We start from the raw sequence: 17,286 nt of genomic DNA, 5'->3' as shown, positions 1-17,286 counted from the left end.
TGGAAGACAATATGAAATTAAACATAAATTGTTAAAATAGTAAAGCATGATACATGTATACATTCTATATATATTCATAAAAGTATAGTTCTTACTTACATCTATACATAAATGAAATATTTATTTGCATTGAAACGTAGTACCGTAATCTAAAACAACATTTCCCAACATTTGTCAAAATTTAAAATGTCTCACACTCTCACATTTAAAATTGTAGTAGGTACCGATAAATGGCAATAGCAAAGTAGAAATTTAAAAGCTTCTATAAAATGGTGCAATGTCCAGGGGGCAGAGGGGGAGGGGTGGTCCTCTGTTAATGAAACATTCTGTGGGTTCTTTAAATCTAAAATCTTTTTGTAAACATGTAAAATGAGCCAAAAGCAAAATTCACTTTCCAAAAACATCAATATTTTGCATCATCATGGCAAGGGGTCGATACAGTATTAACAAACAGATGATATTTCTAATGATGAAATATGAAATATGGAAGATGTCCCCCTTTAAAATATGAGCCAGACAGAGTTTTCCTTACAGTAGCCCCAGCATGGGCAGTAAGGGGCCAGTCAGGTAGGGGTCATGCTGAGATGCTGGTATCACTCAAGTCATTCTTGATAAATGAGTCAATTAATTTCATCACACGGCTGAAAAAGGTCACACCCTAGATGGAGTCTGATTAATACCACTCCGTTTACAATACCACGTTCAACTTTATATTGGATTATCAGACTAAGTTCAGAACTACATGGAAGGCATTGGTTTCCCTCTTACTCAGCTTAACTTAGAAATATTTTTTGTGCAAACAAGAATGCCAATGCATAATGTATACAAACTTGACCTTACACCAAACACAAGGCCAAATCAACCGAAAACCCCCTCCCCTACCCTTTTTCACTCCTAATTCTTTTAGATGATGTTTGGAGGACCAAATCTACAACATCCATTCTTTCACCTCTTCTTGGTAATTCACTGCCTATAAACAGGGTGCTACATAACTTTCAAGAAGCACTTGCCCAGTCGGGCAAGCAAATTTTTTAATAGTTGGAATATACTCGCCCAAATATCTATTTCACTTGCCCGAAAAAATCCTTGAAATTATTTTTTACCTCTTCAAAAGAAAGTTTTGTGGTTTTATAAACCATTTTTTTTCTCTCTTTTGACATGTACTGATCTACCTTGTTGCATTTCTTTTTCCAAAGTGATTTTATCTTGCCTGCCATGACCAAAATTAGGGTTAATATCATATCATCAACCCTAATTTTGGTCATTCTACTGTAAGAATTTTGCTTGCCCAATTCAGGCAAGTAGTTTTGGTCTTTACTTCAAAACACTTGCCCGACTCTAACTTTTACTTGCCCTGGGCAATCGGGCAAGTGCTTGTGTAGCACCCTGATATAAAGTTCTAATACACAACATTTTGTTTCAGAGTACAAGATTATTACACATTCGTTTAATCTGGGCTGTTCTATGATCAAATATAAACAGAACATACAAACCCTCCCTCCTAAAACCTGTTATCAATTTATAATATTAATTTTGACAAACTCTCCTGTATCTTCACTTTACATCACAGGCCTGATAATCATGTTGAACCCCAACCACCCCACCCCCCCCCCCCAATTTTTTAAAAGAATATTTATATACACGTACATGTATTGACAACAGTTTGAGTAGCTCACTCAGATATCACATTCATTCAATGAACTATGCTTCCAAGCTTTCTTTTGTTGATATTTTTTATGTTTAAAAGACTAGATCACAAAAATATGAGCAAACTTCGACCTTCCAAGTTGAAAAATAAGTGCAGGAAATCGCCTATACTATTACCAGTATGAAAAAAGTCTTCTGTAACTGCATAAGAACTCCACCTTCTGAACTTCTTTCCTTTTTTTCCCCTTCCAATAATCAATCAATGTCATGAATGCTCATACTGTCAAAACATTATCATTGCTTCCATCTCATCAGAGTTGATACACTGTTCAATATTTATTACAATATCTGGTCCAAGAGTGAGTAAATCATCTCTAAACATGTTAACATCACATACGGCTAGGTGGTATAAATTTAAAAACCCATCTGTTTACATTAATGTGACTGTTCTCAAGCACAGTGCAGTGGTGAATGGTAGATACATAATCATAAGGGACTGATACATTCAATGTATAGCCTAAAATACACATTCCAAAGTGTACTCTGACCCACTTTGCAGAAAGGTAAGAAGGTCTGGAGAGAAATCGCACTCTATCATAGCCTCTACACAAATGTCATTGTTAAATTTATCTAATTTCCTGGCTTTCAATGAACATTGATATACTGTGTTAATTGTATCTCTCCAGACTCCATCCATATTATACCCTCCCCTGACTCTCTATAGTCTGCTGGGCAAACCCTTCACTCGAGTAAAGGGTCTGAATTGCAGCCTACTCATGCCTTGTGTACGGAAGGCCCTAGAAACAGCAAGTTTTGTATGTGCTAGTCTTTGCGGAGACACACTTGTTGATCAAAGTTTCAATCAGGGTCTGTGCCTGCAGACTAGACTCTCTACCCCTCCCATCCCTCTCCCCACCCCCCCCTCTCTCTCTCTCTCTCTCTGCCAAATTCTTACTCTACAGGTGTATAATGATGATTCCTATCAACCTTGATTTATTTTGTTTTTGTTGACTTTTCTACCCCATCTTCCATGTAATGTTTTTTTTTTGGGGGGGGGTGGGGGGTCTTTCCTTCATGTTATTGTTATTATTAAATACAATGAATTTGCTAATTTCAATTTTTCTACGAATTTGACAAAGGCTGGGGTGATATCGAAATAGTATATATACTAGAACTCTTCTATTCATACCATCAATTGTCAACATTTATAGACAGCTCATTTTGTTGGATGACCGTCTCAATCTTTACACACAAGCCCCTCTCTGGGTTCTATCACTTTTTGAACTGCAGACTCCCTTGATAAAGTACATATTATGACAGCCTGACACCCGAGTAATGAAGATGTTTATGAGTGTAAGGGCACCTTTCAAGAAAAACACCTCATTAAATGCCTGCTAGCACCTCTAATGAGGAAATTCACAATCTGTTGAGACCAAACTTTCCCTTAATGAGGAATGTATGGGGAAAAAAATGTTTTATTTTGTGCTGTACATGCACTTGAACAAAATGAGATGACTTTAAATATTAGATTTTGCGTAGATGTACTGTATGTTAGACTCCACTATTCTTACAATGTCTTCTCTTTCTTCCTTTTTTGTCTTCTCTTTCTTCCTTTTTAACTGTAATTTATTGTAATTTCAATGTATCATTGACAGAAGAATAAAGTCAGAATTATTGATGTCATTTACTGCAGTACATGTATAAAATAAATTGTGGATTCAATTTCCAGCCATGGCATTTTTTTTGTTGTTGCAAGAAATGTATCCATATTGTGCTGCATAGTCCTTACAACACAGAAGCAGGTAAAATATGATAGATGTTACAATGCAGCTGGGAAACTCAAGGTTAATGTATGCTCTATCATTGTATCTAGCATTTAACAGAGACTTCTAATATAAAGTGATATGCATTGAAGCAACTTGAAGAAGTTTTTTATGCATCAGGTTCACTGTAACAACATATATTTTATCATAAGAATTAGTGACAAAGAGCAAACTCATTGAGGCTTATCTATCCTATTAAATGCTCCATTATACAATTCCTCAGATATCATAGAAACAACAATGCATTCATATAGAAAGAAATTAGCTCACAGAAACTAACAAAATCAAAGAGCAAACATGATAAGCCACATAAAACTACCAATACTTTAAATGCAGGGGGTGAAAAGATCACTTCATGTTACTTTAATACAATAGGTAATAACAATTGAAATGAATTTTTGCATTTTACACAAAGGTCTACAAAAGTGAAACATATGTACAAATCATATACTGTAAGCCCCCCAATCACACACTAAAATTGAAAAATAATAAGTGTGATAATTTTAAAACAACATAATAATTCCGTATTATCATGTGAAAATGAAATCCTCAGAGGCTAAGACTAATAACAACATCACCAAGACCCTCAGGCTCAAGGTAACAATACCATATCATTAAAAGTTGAATTCCAACGACCTTTGTCAATGTCAGCATTGTACAATGTCGACCCTACATATTAACAGGAGACCTTTGGCTTTGAAAATGTGTGAACTCTGAAAACCGGCTTGATTCACTTTTCCTAGGCCGTATGGTTTGAAATTAAAACTTAAATATGGGAATTAGCGATATAAATGAACATGTAATTCATGAACAGATTTTGAATGCAATTTTGCACACCAATAACAAAAAGCGTAATTACCAGCAAGAACTTGGGGGGTAGGGCTTATCTATTGAGTACCGCTATTGATAATTTTAAATGCAATAAACGTAACAAAGGACCCCAATATCCTGTAACTCTAAACACTGCAAATACGGTTCTCATATAGGCCTAAAGTCAATATTTATGAACAGTATGAATCAAATTCCATACACTGATCAATTCACAATTGGGGCAATCGACGATATACTTTCTGATTTATCTAAAGTCAATATTTAACGTACATATATTGATTGGTAAGATGCAAACATTGATTTATGCAAAAAAATATAGAAGGGGCATATCAAACATACTACTGTTGGAAAGCTTTATTGATGAATACTTAGGTCACACAGACATTCTGATTCTATGCATCAGGGACATGGCAAAGGTATAGCAGTTTTCAAATCCTTTTCTTATTTTCAGGGAGAATGATAAGGTAGAATGAGAGCAGTGTATTGCTGCCTTTGTTTATCGCAATAATAACAGCTCAATAATGTATCAGATTCTTAGGTATAATAATAAGTAAAGAGGAACAAGTTGTCAAGAGTTTGAAAACTAATAATTTGATTTCAAACGCAATTTCAACTTCTTGTTTTTAATATATGGGAATGAATAATTCAATTGATAAATACTAAATAGTGATCTTTGATTTTGTATTAAAATTCAAAAAGTTGATGAGACTCTTTTCGTCACCTACATGTTCATTTTTAAGTTAGTTCCAGCATTGTACACCCACTGTATACTGCAGGTATCTTGCAAGAATTTTCAAAACTATACCCTTCCATGTTAGAACTTTGTTTGAGATTGGAAAGTTTGCTTGATATTCCATGGTATAGAATATCAACAGCTACATTATTTGAACTCAAGCATGGACATGACCTACTGTACGAAAGAAAAGACTCTATCCATACTAGCCTTAGAGGCTGTTCTCACTCAGTTCCTTAAACTAGTTTAGTGGAAACTAGTTTAGTGGAAACTAGTTTAACGCTAAGTGAGAACGGTCGAAGCGCTCTTGGAAGCGCTCTTCCAAACCAGTTTGGAAGACCACCTCGCGATGTAGTTTTCAAGATCGCTTCGCATCGGAAAAGTGGTTTTAGCGTAAGTGAGGACACAACCGTTCTTCGGGAAGCGATCTTCGCACATTTTGAGCGCGCTACTCCACACGACAGGTGTAGAATGCCTATGCTGCGGTTTCGAATTTCGCGCGAAACGTGTCTCCCCACTGAGAGCGTTTCCATAGCAACAAGAGCGCTATACGTGAAGTGATTTTGAAAACCACTTTCATGTGATCAAGTGAGAACGCTAGCAAAGCAATCTTCCAAACTGGCTTTCTGAACCGGTTCCCAGTAAACTAGTTTTAGGAACGTAGTGAGAACAGCCTCATAATGTAACAATGTCTGGTGTGTGAGACCTACATGTACAAGACACCTCAGAGAGAAAGACTTTTACCCATTTCACACGGGAAGAAAAAACTTGTACAGTGTTTTTTTTTTCCTTACGGAGAGGGGGGGGGTTGTGAATTATGTACACCAAAATATATTCAAACAGGTAAATGAAGTGTAGTTTGATTATCTTTCTTATATGTGATTACTCCATGTTTAATATTCAACGTGAAATAACAGACATACTGTACATTAGGATATAAGACAGCTCTATTTGAACTGAACAGATTAATCCCCGCCCCCACCTCCATCATCAACCCCCTCTCTTTCCACCATGCTCAATCAACACCCTCCCCATCAACCCATCCATGATGCTATGAAAGAAACGAGCACCAGTATTTTCACCATCCTACAATACATGTATGGAACTACTACTCTTCAATGCTTCAATAATAAGACTTTATCAGGGTTTTTTTTCTTTTACTGAAAAGGACAGAGAAATAAATTACTTGTACATCACAATCTATTGATTTCACTTGAGGATTATTGGGTAAACAGAGCACTACGTGAAATTAATTTCCTGATGTTGCTTCTGCAGATTCTAACATCTTTCACTACAACCACGGACCTACTAGCCAAAATTCTGTTTCTCATTTCCCCTTGACTCCTAGTCCAATTTGTAACCCTGTAGAGGCATTACAATAAACAAGACTCACACCATTGTACAATGGAATCAGTGTTACTCCTTTCATACAATAGAAACATATTCAATGGGTGGTTTCAAACCGCCTCGATCATAAGAATCCCCGTTAAATTACGAGAACTTTTTTAGGCTAGAAAATACCCATTCATTATTCCTGCATTCACACCGCCCCGAAACATACCCTCCGGGATGAGTTCCTAAAGTTACGAGCATGCGCAGTATGGCCTGATAACAAGATTCAAAATCACTAGCTCAGCAGCCACCCACGGCGCCCGCGCCAAACTACACGCTGGGCTAAAAAATACGGTAAATTGCTTTCACATTGCCAAGATACCTGCGACCTTGGAAAGTTCCCCGCGAAAGTTCTTGTAATTATGACAAGTACCTACTATTTAGTGGGTATTTTCTTTCGGGGAGATAACGCGTACATGTAATTTGCTTTCACATTGCCAATACATGTACTACCTGTTATTTTCTGATCGGGGTAAATTTCCTGATCGGAAAATACCTGGAACTGACGAACTTCGAGGCGGTCTAAAACCACCAAATGAAATGGAAGCAAGTGAAAAAGGACTCACATGAAGGTGTCAAAACGTGTAGCAATCTTTCCCAGCAGTCGACAGCTTGCTAGACGAGATTGAACCGACTGGGCCAGCTGGCCTTTACTGAGAGCAACGGGTAGAATCTACAGAGAGACCATAAACAAAATTGATTTGGAATACATCATTTAGATAAAGTCTTATTTATACAATGCAGCTTCATCAGTGGTCAGTACAGTATTTAAAGGTCAAGTCCACCCCAGAAAAATGTCGATTTGAATCAATGAGAGAAAAATCCAACAAGCATAACGCTGAAAATTTCATCGAAATCGGATGTAACATAAGAAAGTTATGACTTTTGAAGCGTCGCTTATTTTTCCCAAATAGTTATATGCACCACTTTGTGTCATGCAAAAGAGATAGTCGACGATGTCCCTCACTCACTATTTCTTTGTTTTTTTAAGTTTAAATTATGCAATATTTCAATTTTTACAAATTTGACTATAATGGCAAACTTGACTGAGCCACAAAATGTTAAAACAATGGTAATTCACATATCCAGGGAGGAATAAATCTCCTTTCACATGACAGTGAGGATAAAATTAGAATATTTTACATTTCATTTAATAAAATACAAAAGAAATAGTGAATGGATGATGTCATCAGTTGCCTCATTTGCATACCCACCAGGATGTGCAGATAACCGTTTTGTGAAATTTAACTAAATTTCAAAATGTCATAACTTACTTATTTTACATCCGATTTTAATGAAATTTTCAATGTTATGCTTTTTGGATTTTTCTCTTTTTATTCAAATCAGCTTTTTGTTGGGGTGGACTTGTCCTTAATAGATTGTCCTGTAATAAAAAAAAGTAATTTCTTCTTTTTTAGGACATTAGATTCATAAGATGTAATAATTATATAGGCCTATATGTATCTTAAAGTATTCTCACCTTTTAAATGATGATACATACATGTATACAGTTAGAAGAGAACTTTATGTAACATTTCATCACATCTTTTCATTTTTTTCATATCATTTCATGGATTCAGTACCACATTACGATTTAATCAATGTCAAACGAAAGAAAAAAAAAGGAGTAAAAATCAATATTACACCTGGAACAGTGACACAAACGGCATGGTGTACCTATAAATAAATCTTTATTATGACAAAGCACTTTCAATGTCAAAATCTAAGACTTCAGCATCACTAATAGTGGTTTTGAATGGCTGAGTTTCAATGCACACAGGAATGTCCATGTTCATCATAGCCCATAAAAAGATAAATATGAACCCACTCATAATTAGAAAGCAAAATACTGTACTGCTGTAGAAATATTTTTTTCTATCTTGTTTGTTTATAATGCTTGATTAGACACTCATGGTTCATAAAAGATCTAGGTTCATGAAAATACAAATAAATACCTGCCACTTGCATTGGCGTGACAGTCGATTGAAAAAATTGTTATGTTTTTATTTTTCCTCTATTCTGATACACGAGAGACAGAAAACAAACATTCTATTCTGGACAAGAAAAACTATCAGTATTCGTGCACTTCATCCTGGAAGGAATCAATGCAAATCAAGCGACTACTTGGTGTCACGAAAAATCATTCTGAGCAGGAGAACACACACAGACAGTACAATGGGATTTGAAATGAAAGCCAAAGAATTTCAAGGACAAGATGCCTTTGTGAATTCTCAAGGGAGAAGCAGTAACATATCAAGGAGGAAGTCCACCCTGTTATAGTCAGTTTTAATAATGGAAGAGGGAAAATCAGATTTACAAGCACAGCAGAAAAGGTTTGCTTTTTTGTTGTAAAATCTTATATCAAATGACAAAAAAATAATTTGTCAGGTTTGGTAATTTACAAATTGGCAACAATATTGAATAATGTGACTTTCTCCATACGTTCTGAAAAAAGACCAAAAAAGACAAAACAAAAACAACTTATATGGTCTTTATAACGTTTGCTTATTTCCACAAAAACAGTGATATTCATCGTATCTATAGGCAATATAAAAAAATATTAAAGCTCATGATGTCACACACTCCCTATTTAGATATTTTATTATCAGAAATGTGAAATACCTCAGATTTTCCCCCTAATAATGTAAAATTTGTTTAAAGAATCCAAGAACCCATATTTTATCATCCGAAATAGACATGAAATGAAATACTCTGAAAATTTGCTGAGCCCAATTGATTGTGGGCGCGGCAGCCGCTGTGCAGCGCCAGATCGACATGGCTCTATCCCTTTAATCGTTGAACGCCAAACAGGGTAGCAGAAACTCCCATCTTTCAACGGTCTGATGCAGCCAGGTTTGAACTCCTGACAACCCAGTTGTAAGACGGATGCTCTACCAACTGAGCAAACACACAAATTTAATGTGATTCCTCATGGAACTATACATTTTTACAATTGTCATCGTTATCATTCATTTTGATTTACCAAAGATCTTCTTGTCATCAAATCAAGTAAAAGTTAAATATTTGATATTTCATAAAATAAAATGTAAAAGAAATAATAAGCATGTCACATCATCAAATCCCTCATTTGCATACTGCCCATTCTATTAATACTTTTTATCATCTTGTTCTTGGGATATGAAAGAGGGCCCCTAGGGGCTAGTTCCTCTATCAAGCCTCTAGCAATCAATGCATTATCTAAAACACCCCACCATCAAAAGCATTTGTACATCATGCCTGGTGGGTGTTTCATAAAGCTGTTCGTAAGTTAAGAGCGACTTTAAGAATGACTAGTGATTCTTTCTTGCGGTAAATTGAATACACCAAAATGTTCATAGAGTGCATAGACGATGGTTTAGCGTGTAAGAAAGGATCACCAGTCATTCTTAAAGTCGCTCTTAACTTACTAACAGCTTCATGAAACACCTCTGCCCCCCCCCCCCCTCTGAAAGCAGTCATCAAATCCACTTTTAATTTCATGAATCTAAAATAAATCCGGATCGGCTAAATACTGAATTTAGATTCAATCTGTACAGATTTGAATTTAAATCCTTTGAGATTCAAAAATAAATCTTTATAGGATTCAAATCAAATCCACAGTTTGATTGATCAATATTGAAGAGCCAATCTGGATTTATTTCAAATCCATGTAATTCAGAGCGTATAGTAAAGCTTACAACAAATTTTAAGGGAATGTGTTTGAATAAAATCTTGTTTTCTTACATCTTTCTTGAGGACATCCTTTGGAAGGTGTGTAATGACGTTGAGTAAGACTTCTAACCAGGAATCAGAAATATCTACAAATAAAAATATAATAATACAAGTATTCTGTTAACACTATTAGTGTACGCTAATAATCTTAGTCTTTCATTCTTTTAAGTGGAATCCACAGGAATATAAAGTATCTACACAAAAGTAAAACCAAAAAAATATTTCAGTTGATATGAGTGTACAAAGCTTATACTCGCTGGGTTTTCTACAGGAGTTGGTAGACAGTGTTGGTATTGATCTGTTTTCTAATTCAACAGAAGCTCATAGCGTCTCAAGAAGATAAGTCTATTCACACATGAAATCAATATTCTTTTGATGAATGAATCATCATTTTAGAACACATACATGTACCATCTCAGTGACTCCCTATGTACTGCAGTCAATTTTAAAAACTGAATATCATCTTAATTCATCTTAATTCAAATACAACTCTATGGATATTAGATTTGTTAACAAAGTTTTGAGTGGTGTTTCATAAAAATATTTGTTATAATTTTACACAGGATGGTTTGTATTAAGTAATAATAAATGTAATAAAAATTACATTTACAGTGGAAACTTCTTATATTTATACAAAAACTATCTGCCAAATACAGCTCAGGTTGCATTGAAAAACAAAGTTTTGAAATTCTTAAGAACTCAATAGTGAATTCATTCACAGTTCTAAACCAAACTTGTCTCTTTATGCAACATAAATTGAGCGGAAATTATGATGGCTTCTCTGAAAGAAACAGTAAAGTCAACTGAAATCATTAATAATTAATCCTCATTCAAAATGCTCTAGGAGTATTTGATTCTTTGTAAAGTGCTGTCAAACAGTCATGGTGGAGATATCAATTGTATTGTGTTGTATGAAACTGACCTGGGTCTCTATTATCAGCATTCTGTAAGATCGTCTGTAGGAATGTCTGTGCATAGGTTAGGTGTGGCACTGATTGGTCCTCCGCTATCTTCACAAACGCTGCTGCTGCTGCCTCCTGGAGGTCTTGGCTCGCTAAGTGTAATACATCCTACAAAGGAATCATAGAAATGCATAAATTAGACCAAAAAAGGATTGGCGGGGGGGGGGGGGGTCAACTCAACAATGTCAAACTAACGTAAATCATAATGGCATTTTACGTGATGCAATACACACCCTTAATATACAGAAGAGCATTTATTTCAGATAGAAAGAATTGATAACCATCACATTGAAAACGGCTTTAAATTGCTAATCAATCTAATAAGGCATTCAAATATATATACCACTCCCTTAATATCACACCCATTTGACACTTACCATATCTCTATGGAATGCCAATATTTGCTTTCCAACATTGCTATCTGATAAAGTTGTAATCACAAACATGGACATATTGTAGTACCACTCTCAGGTAAGTTCCAAAGACTCTGGTATACCGTACAGTACCTTCAATAGCATCTAGGAGCAGTTCCCTAGTTTGGAAGGCTGCGGGTATTTTTTATAACGGCTTCATAATAGCAGGCCTTCAACAAAATTTATTTCCTGTTTGATCATGTAGGCCTTCATGTAATCAGATTTAGCATTCCTCACATTCTTTTAAAACAAAATGCACAGCTTGCTATACTCTACATGAATAGGCCTACTATCTTTCAATATTTTATACAATCTAATGTTCATGTACAGCCACATGTTTATATAGTCTTTTTCATGAGCAAGAGCATTTCAAATTTCCTTTGCCTGTAAATTATGTTTTTGTGTAATGATTAGAAAAACTCTACATTCACAAATACAACAACCCCCAATCGGCAATTACTAAACTTACCCTGACTTTGGGTACTACTCTGCGCATAGCATCAACATTATTGTTCTTTAGGAGGTTGGGTAGGTTCTGAATGACACTTAATCGTTGCACTTCTTGCCCAGAGCTGTAATTCAATAAGACATCATCCCCATTATTATGATTATAAATTGGTAATATCATGAAAGCTGGCATTGAAATGAAGAAATATATAAAATTGCACAGAGAACAGTACCTTATCTACAGAACGTATTTCTAGAATATATGACAGAACATGACAAGAATTAAGTTGATTACTAGGCACAATTTTCACATCTCTCTTTTACTTCAAGGGTCCTTGTCAAATAGAATGTTAAATGTCCCTAAAAGAAGCAAAAGATTGATGTAGAGGAGATCAGTTTGTATCCATCTTTCTACAAAGTACATGTAACTTTGTCTGAGTTGACTCTATTACGACCACAAAAATTGGTTTGACTTGGGAGAAATTCAACTTAAGAGGAATAACATGTGCATAATCTGGGTCCAGTCTTACAAGTTGTGATTGATCCAATCAACCTCAAATATGAGATCCATAAATGTCATGTAATTTGCCACACAGGAAATTTGCAAAATGTCCGCCTGTAAACAGAGAAACGCACTGAATTGTCAAGACAACGATGATCTAGAAAACAATAAAACATTATGATCAAACATGCATTGAGATGTTGGCGTTGCTGGCTTTCTATCGTTTTGGTCGATCGGATCAATCGCATCTCTTTGTAAGACAGGGCCCTCGTCTCCAAAATGGGTTCGACTTTGGTGAATATTTGACTCATATAATACTGACTTATAAAAATGCAAGTTTAATTTACTGTATACCCAAATTGAAAAGGACAAGATTACAGGAAATATCAAGGAGGATTTTGTTTCAGTTTTTGTAGATCACGAGCATGTTTGTAATATTTAAAGAAAACATGCAGGCACCAGGGGCCCGTAACTCAAAGCTTAGCAATGGTCGTAGAACCAATTTTTTAAAGATTGATTGCATTGACTACAATGTATGATCAATCGTAAAAATCAATTGTAAAAATCAAGTGTACGATTCAATTTGTTTTACGAGACCAAGGTCTCAATCATGAAAGATGAAAATAAATCTAAATTGCCATCTCAGTTGGGCATTTATGTTCATTTCATTCTCACTCAGACTGCATCTGGGGCTGTTTCATAAAGCTATTCGTTAGTTAAGAGTGACTTAAAGAATGACTGGTGATCCTTTTTTGTGGTAAATGATATTAACCATTAAATGTTCATTGGTGATTATATAGTGCATAAGAGAGGTTGACCAGTCATTCTTAACGTCGCTCTTAACTTACGAACAGCTTTATGAAACACCCACCAGGTATTATTTTCATGAGGTCACACACTTTAATATCCAAGAAGTACCTCCAGTTGATTATGAAGAATCTGAATAGAGTCAAGTAGCATTGTATTTCTACAGGTGAAATGGGATGGTATTGATTATTGTGAACAATGAGAATACCTAGTATCAATGGGGCTGTCATTTCAAAGGCGGGTTTGACGCTCCAATGATGTCGCAGAAAGCCCTATACCAGCTTCAACAAGTATGCTGAGTGTGGATAAGCTGCCTATTTGAATGCCAAACCCTTACCAACAAACATATCACAGTCCTTTTTCCATTTTATAGATTATTTATTTAGTTTATTCCAACTGAGCCAACATATACTTTTCTATGTCTGTGAATGTTTTTATCATCATGAAAAAGACAGTTTTTACTTTAATATGAAGTAGCACTTTGTGATTTTCACAAACACATGTAGATATAAGACTTTGAGATAGAGAATATATTTCGATTCAAAGTAGCTGCATCATGTGTTAAAGGTCCTGACAGAAAATGCAAATTCACCAAAAGTAAAAGAAAACAAGATGATTAACATTTACATGTAGTTAACTTTGTGTGGATGTGCTCTAAAGTGACAAAATATGAAAGCCCATCTAAAGCTTTGTTATCATAATGGTCAACAATGTGAATTATTCTTCACTTTCATCTTGCATTCCAATCTTAATAACATTGCAGTGGCTGTTGAATAGCTTTTAAGCTGTTGATTCTTTGAGAAAAAAATGAATTTTGAATTTCTGGATATCTATGTAGCGCTCTTTTTAGCTCTTGGTACTGTTTTTTTATTTCTCTTTTTTAAAAATAAAAACATTTTGGAACACTTATCTTACAGAGATAGTGATTGTATACCTGAAAATACATCCTGACATTTTCAGCCAAATCCACACTTGTATGTGGTTTTATATACTGGTAAAAATTACATTCACATACTTTTATTTTGACATGGCACCTCGCCAAATGATAATTCCTGTAAAATTGTAACAGACACTGTACAGTACATGTGCATCTAGAAATTCTCTATCATCCACATCATACATGTACAAGTTTCGGGATATATATGTTCATATCATGGAGGTAAAGCCTTTTTTTACCTCCATTTTCATATGTGGGCCAGTGACATTAGGGCAATTTAGGGAATACCAAAAGTAGAAACCAACTCCATGTAGAAGAGGGATAGACATAAATCATTCTTAGGGCGCTGTACTACGGCGACCTGTTACATGGTATTTTGTCTCTGTTTTTGTCGCTTATTTTCCGGATTTCGTGATTTGTCTTTGAAGTTATGTTTATGTCATCATGTTCGTCAAATCCATCTCGTGCATCTGGGTATGTTTTGTGCTACTTTTCGTAATCGTTCTACCACAAAATAGTCATGTATATGCATCACCCGGACAGACTACTACTATCAAGTATTCGCGAGAATACTTGTATTACCTAGCCGACTACACAACGTCCAAGTCTAGCCCATTGAATCTCCCAGAATGGACACCGACCCGCGAGGATGATAATGGCATACCTCAGCAAAAGCGGAGAGGGAAACGCGGAGGGATCCGCAACAGAATTCGGAAAAGGGGAAACAGACCCCCATTACCTGCAATTACACTAAGCAACGTCCGTTCACTGTACAATAAACTGGATGAGATTCAAGCCCTAACAAGTTACATTAATGATTTCCGGAATTCGAGTATAATATGTTTTACAGAGACATGGCTAAACCCTGACATTAATGACGATTGTATACGAATAGATGGTTTTAATGTAGCGAGATTGGATCGTTCATTTCAACAAACCAAGAAAAGACGCGGTGGTGGGATATGTCTCTATGTAAATGATAGATGGTGTACGAACTTTACAATTAAAAATTCTATATGCAACGAAAATCTGGAAATGCTATGTGTGTCACTTCGCCCGTTCTACTTGCCCAGAGAATTTCCCCAAGTTCATTTATTTCTGGTCTACATTGCTCCCGATGCTAATCAAAATGAAGCAGAACAGCTTATTCAAAATAAAGTTAGGGAGATGGAAGCTGAATCACGGGACTCCCCCAAAATTGTACTCGGTGATTTTAATCACTGTAGACTGGAAGCTATGTTGCCGAACTATTGTCAAGTAATTGACAAGCCGACACGAGAAGGGAATATATTGGATAGATGTTATTGTTCTGTTAAAGATTCCTATAAGACCGTAATTCGACCTGGAATAGGACTTTCGGATCATAACGTAATACACTTGCTACCAAAATATCGGCAGAAACTTAAAACGCAAAAAGTACAGAAACGAGTGGTACAAGTGTGGAATAATGAAACAATTGACAACCTCAAAACGTGCTTTCAAATAACTGATTGGAATGTGTTCTTTGAAGCTTCGGACGACATAAACGAAATTACAAGTGCAGTTAATGACTACATCGTCTTTTGTCAGGATTTACATATACAAAGTAAAACGATTAAGGTGTACCCAAATAGTAAACCCTGGATTACTAAAGATATTAAAGGAATCATCAAAGCAAGAAAGGAAGCATTCGATGCCGGTGATCGACTAACCGTAAAGTCGTTTCACGCTAGACTGCGTCAGGAAATAAACAGAGCGAAACGAGACTACCGAAGAAAGCTCGAAAATCACTTTCAAAATAATAATCCGCGAGCAGCGTGGCAGTGTTTGCAATCAATGACCGACTATGTTCCCAAAAGAGATCAATCACTCGCGAATGTTGATGACCCTTTTAAGATTGCAAATGAACTTAATAGGTTCTACGGACGGTTTGATACCCATAACTTCAGTGATATAATAGACGGACAGATAGCTGAATTAACTGACTCTCGAGATGATACTGTTAAGATTAAAGAAAGAGATGTATTAGTCCAATTCAATAGAATCAATCCAAGGAAGGCATCCGGGCCCGATCTAATTACCGGAAAGGTACTACGTAATTGCTCGAGAGAACTGGCATTGCCGTTTTGCGTTTTGTTCCAAATGTCGTTAGATAAACAAGTGATACCCCTTTGCTGGAAGTCTTCCATTGTTATCCCGGTAGCAAAAAAGCCCCGCCCCTCTGAACATAACGACTATCGTCCAGTAGCATTGACTTCAATAGCGATGAAGTGCCTAGAACGAATTATACTGAAGTATATTCTCCAACCCATAAAGCACCTGGTTGACCCCCATCAGTACGCCTATCAGCCAAAGAAGTCCGTTCAAGATGCGATTCTTTATTTGACACATATTCTCTGCAAGCACACAGATGAAAAGAAATCGTACGCTCGCACTTTGTTTGTTGACTTTTCGTCCGCATTTAACACTATTCAACCCCATCGACTTGTCGAGAAGCTGAAATGTCTGGATGTGAAACCGTCCCTAATTTTATGGCTAACTGACTTTCTTCGGAATAGAATCCAGCGCGTGCGCGTCCAAGATGCTTTGAGCGATCCCATAGTAACGAATACAGGTTCACCCCAGGGCTGTGTGCTCTCTGCAATCCTATTTGTTCTATATACCAATGACTGTCGTTACCTTTCTCAAAATGTCTCTATTCTCAAATACGCAGATGACACAGTTATAGTTGGTCTAATTAAGGAATGTGAACTTGAGTATCTAAACTGTGTAAAATGGTTTACCGACTGGTGTAATGACAATTTCTTAGATCTCAATGCAACAAAAACCAGAGAAATGATATTTGACTTTAGAAATAATAAACAAGTAGAACCAAGTGATTGTCGTGTTAGAATCAATGAAGAGGAAATTGAAATAGTTCATAAGTTCAAATACTTAGGTACCATTATTGACGATGGATTAAAATGGGGAGAACAATGCAATTCAATTTACAAGAAGGCAATACAAAGGATGTATTTCATAAGAAAATTGAAGTCATTCCATGTTGACCGCACCATAATGGTTTTATTCTATAGATCACTTATTGAAAGCATCCTCATATTT

The 17,286-nt window shown here is 35.9% G+C and overlaps 1 protein-coding gene across 11 annotated transcripts in view; it reads right to left on the bottom strand.

Moving 5' to 3' along the window:
- LOC129264407 (serine/threonine-protein phosphatase 4 regulatory subunit 4-like) overlaps nt 1-12,080 on the bottom strand; it is a 60,010-nt gene extending 47,930 nt beyond the window's left edge. For all 11 annotated transcript variants that reach the window (XM_064102701.1, XM_064102702.1, XM_064102710.1 and 8 more), the window contains exons 1-4: nt 11,982-12,080; nt 11,060-11,207; nt 10,150-10,223; nt 6,993-7,099 (exon numbers count right to left, since the gene is read on the bottom strand). In XM_064102701.1, coding sequence (XP_063958771.1) covers nt 6,993-7,099; nt 10,150-10,223; nt 11,060-11,207; nt 11,982-12,008 — 356 coding nt within the window. In that variant the 5' untranslated portion in view covers nt 12,009-12,080. The remainder of the gene's footprint in view (nt 1-6,992; nt 7,100-10,149; nt 10,224-11,059; nt 11,208-11,981) is intronic.
- Between the last annotated feature and the right edge of the window lie 5,206 nt (nt 12,081-17,286).

Source organism: Lytechinus pictus, chromosome 7, assembly GCF_037042905.1.
Source record: "Lytechinus pictus isolate F3 Inbred chromosome 7, Lp3.0, whole genome shotgun sequence".
Taxonomy (NCBI): Eukaryota; Metazoa; Echinodermata; class Echinoidea; order Temnopleuroida; family Toxopneustidae; genus Lytechinus; species Lytechinus pictus.
This window is presented reverse-complemented; position numbering and strand designations above follow the sequence as displayed.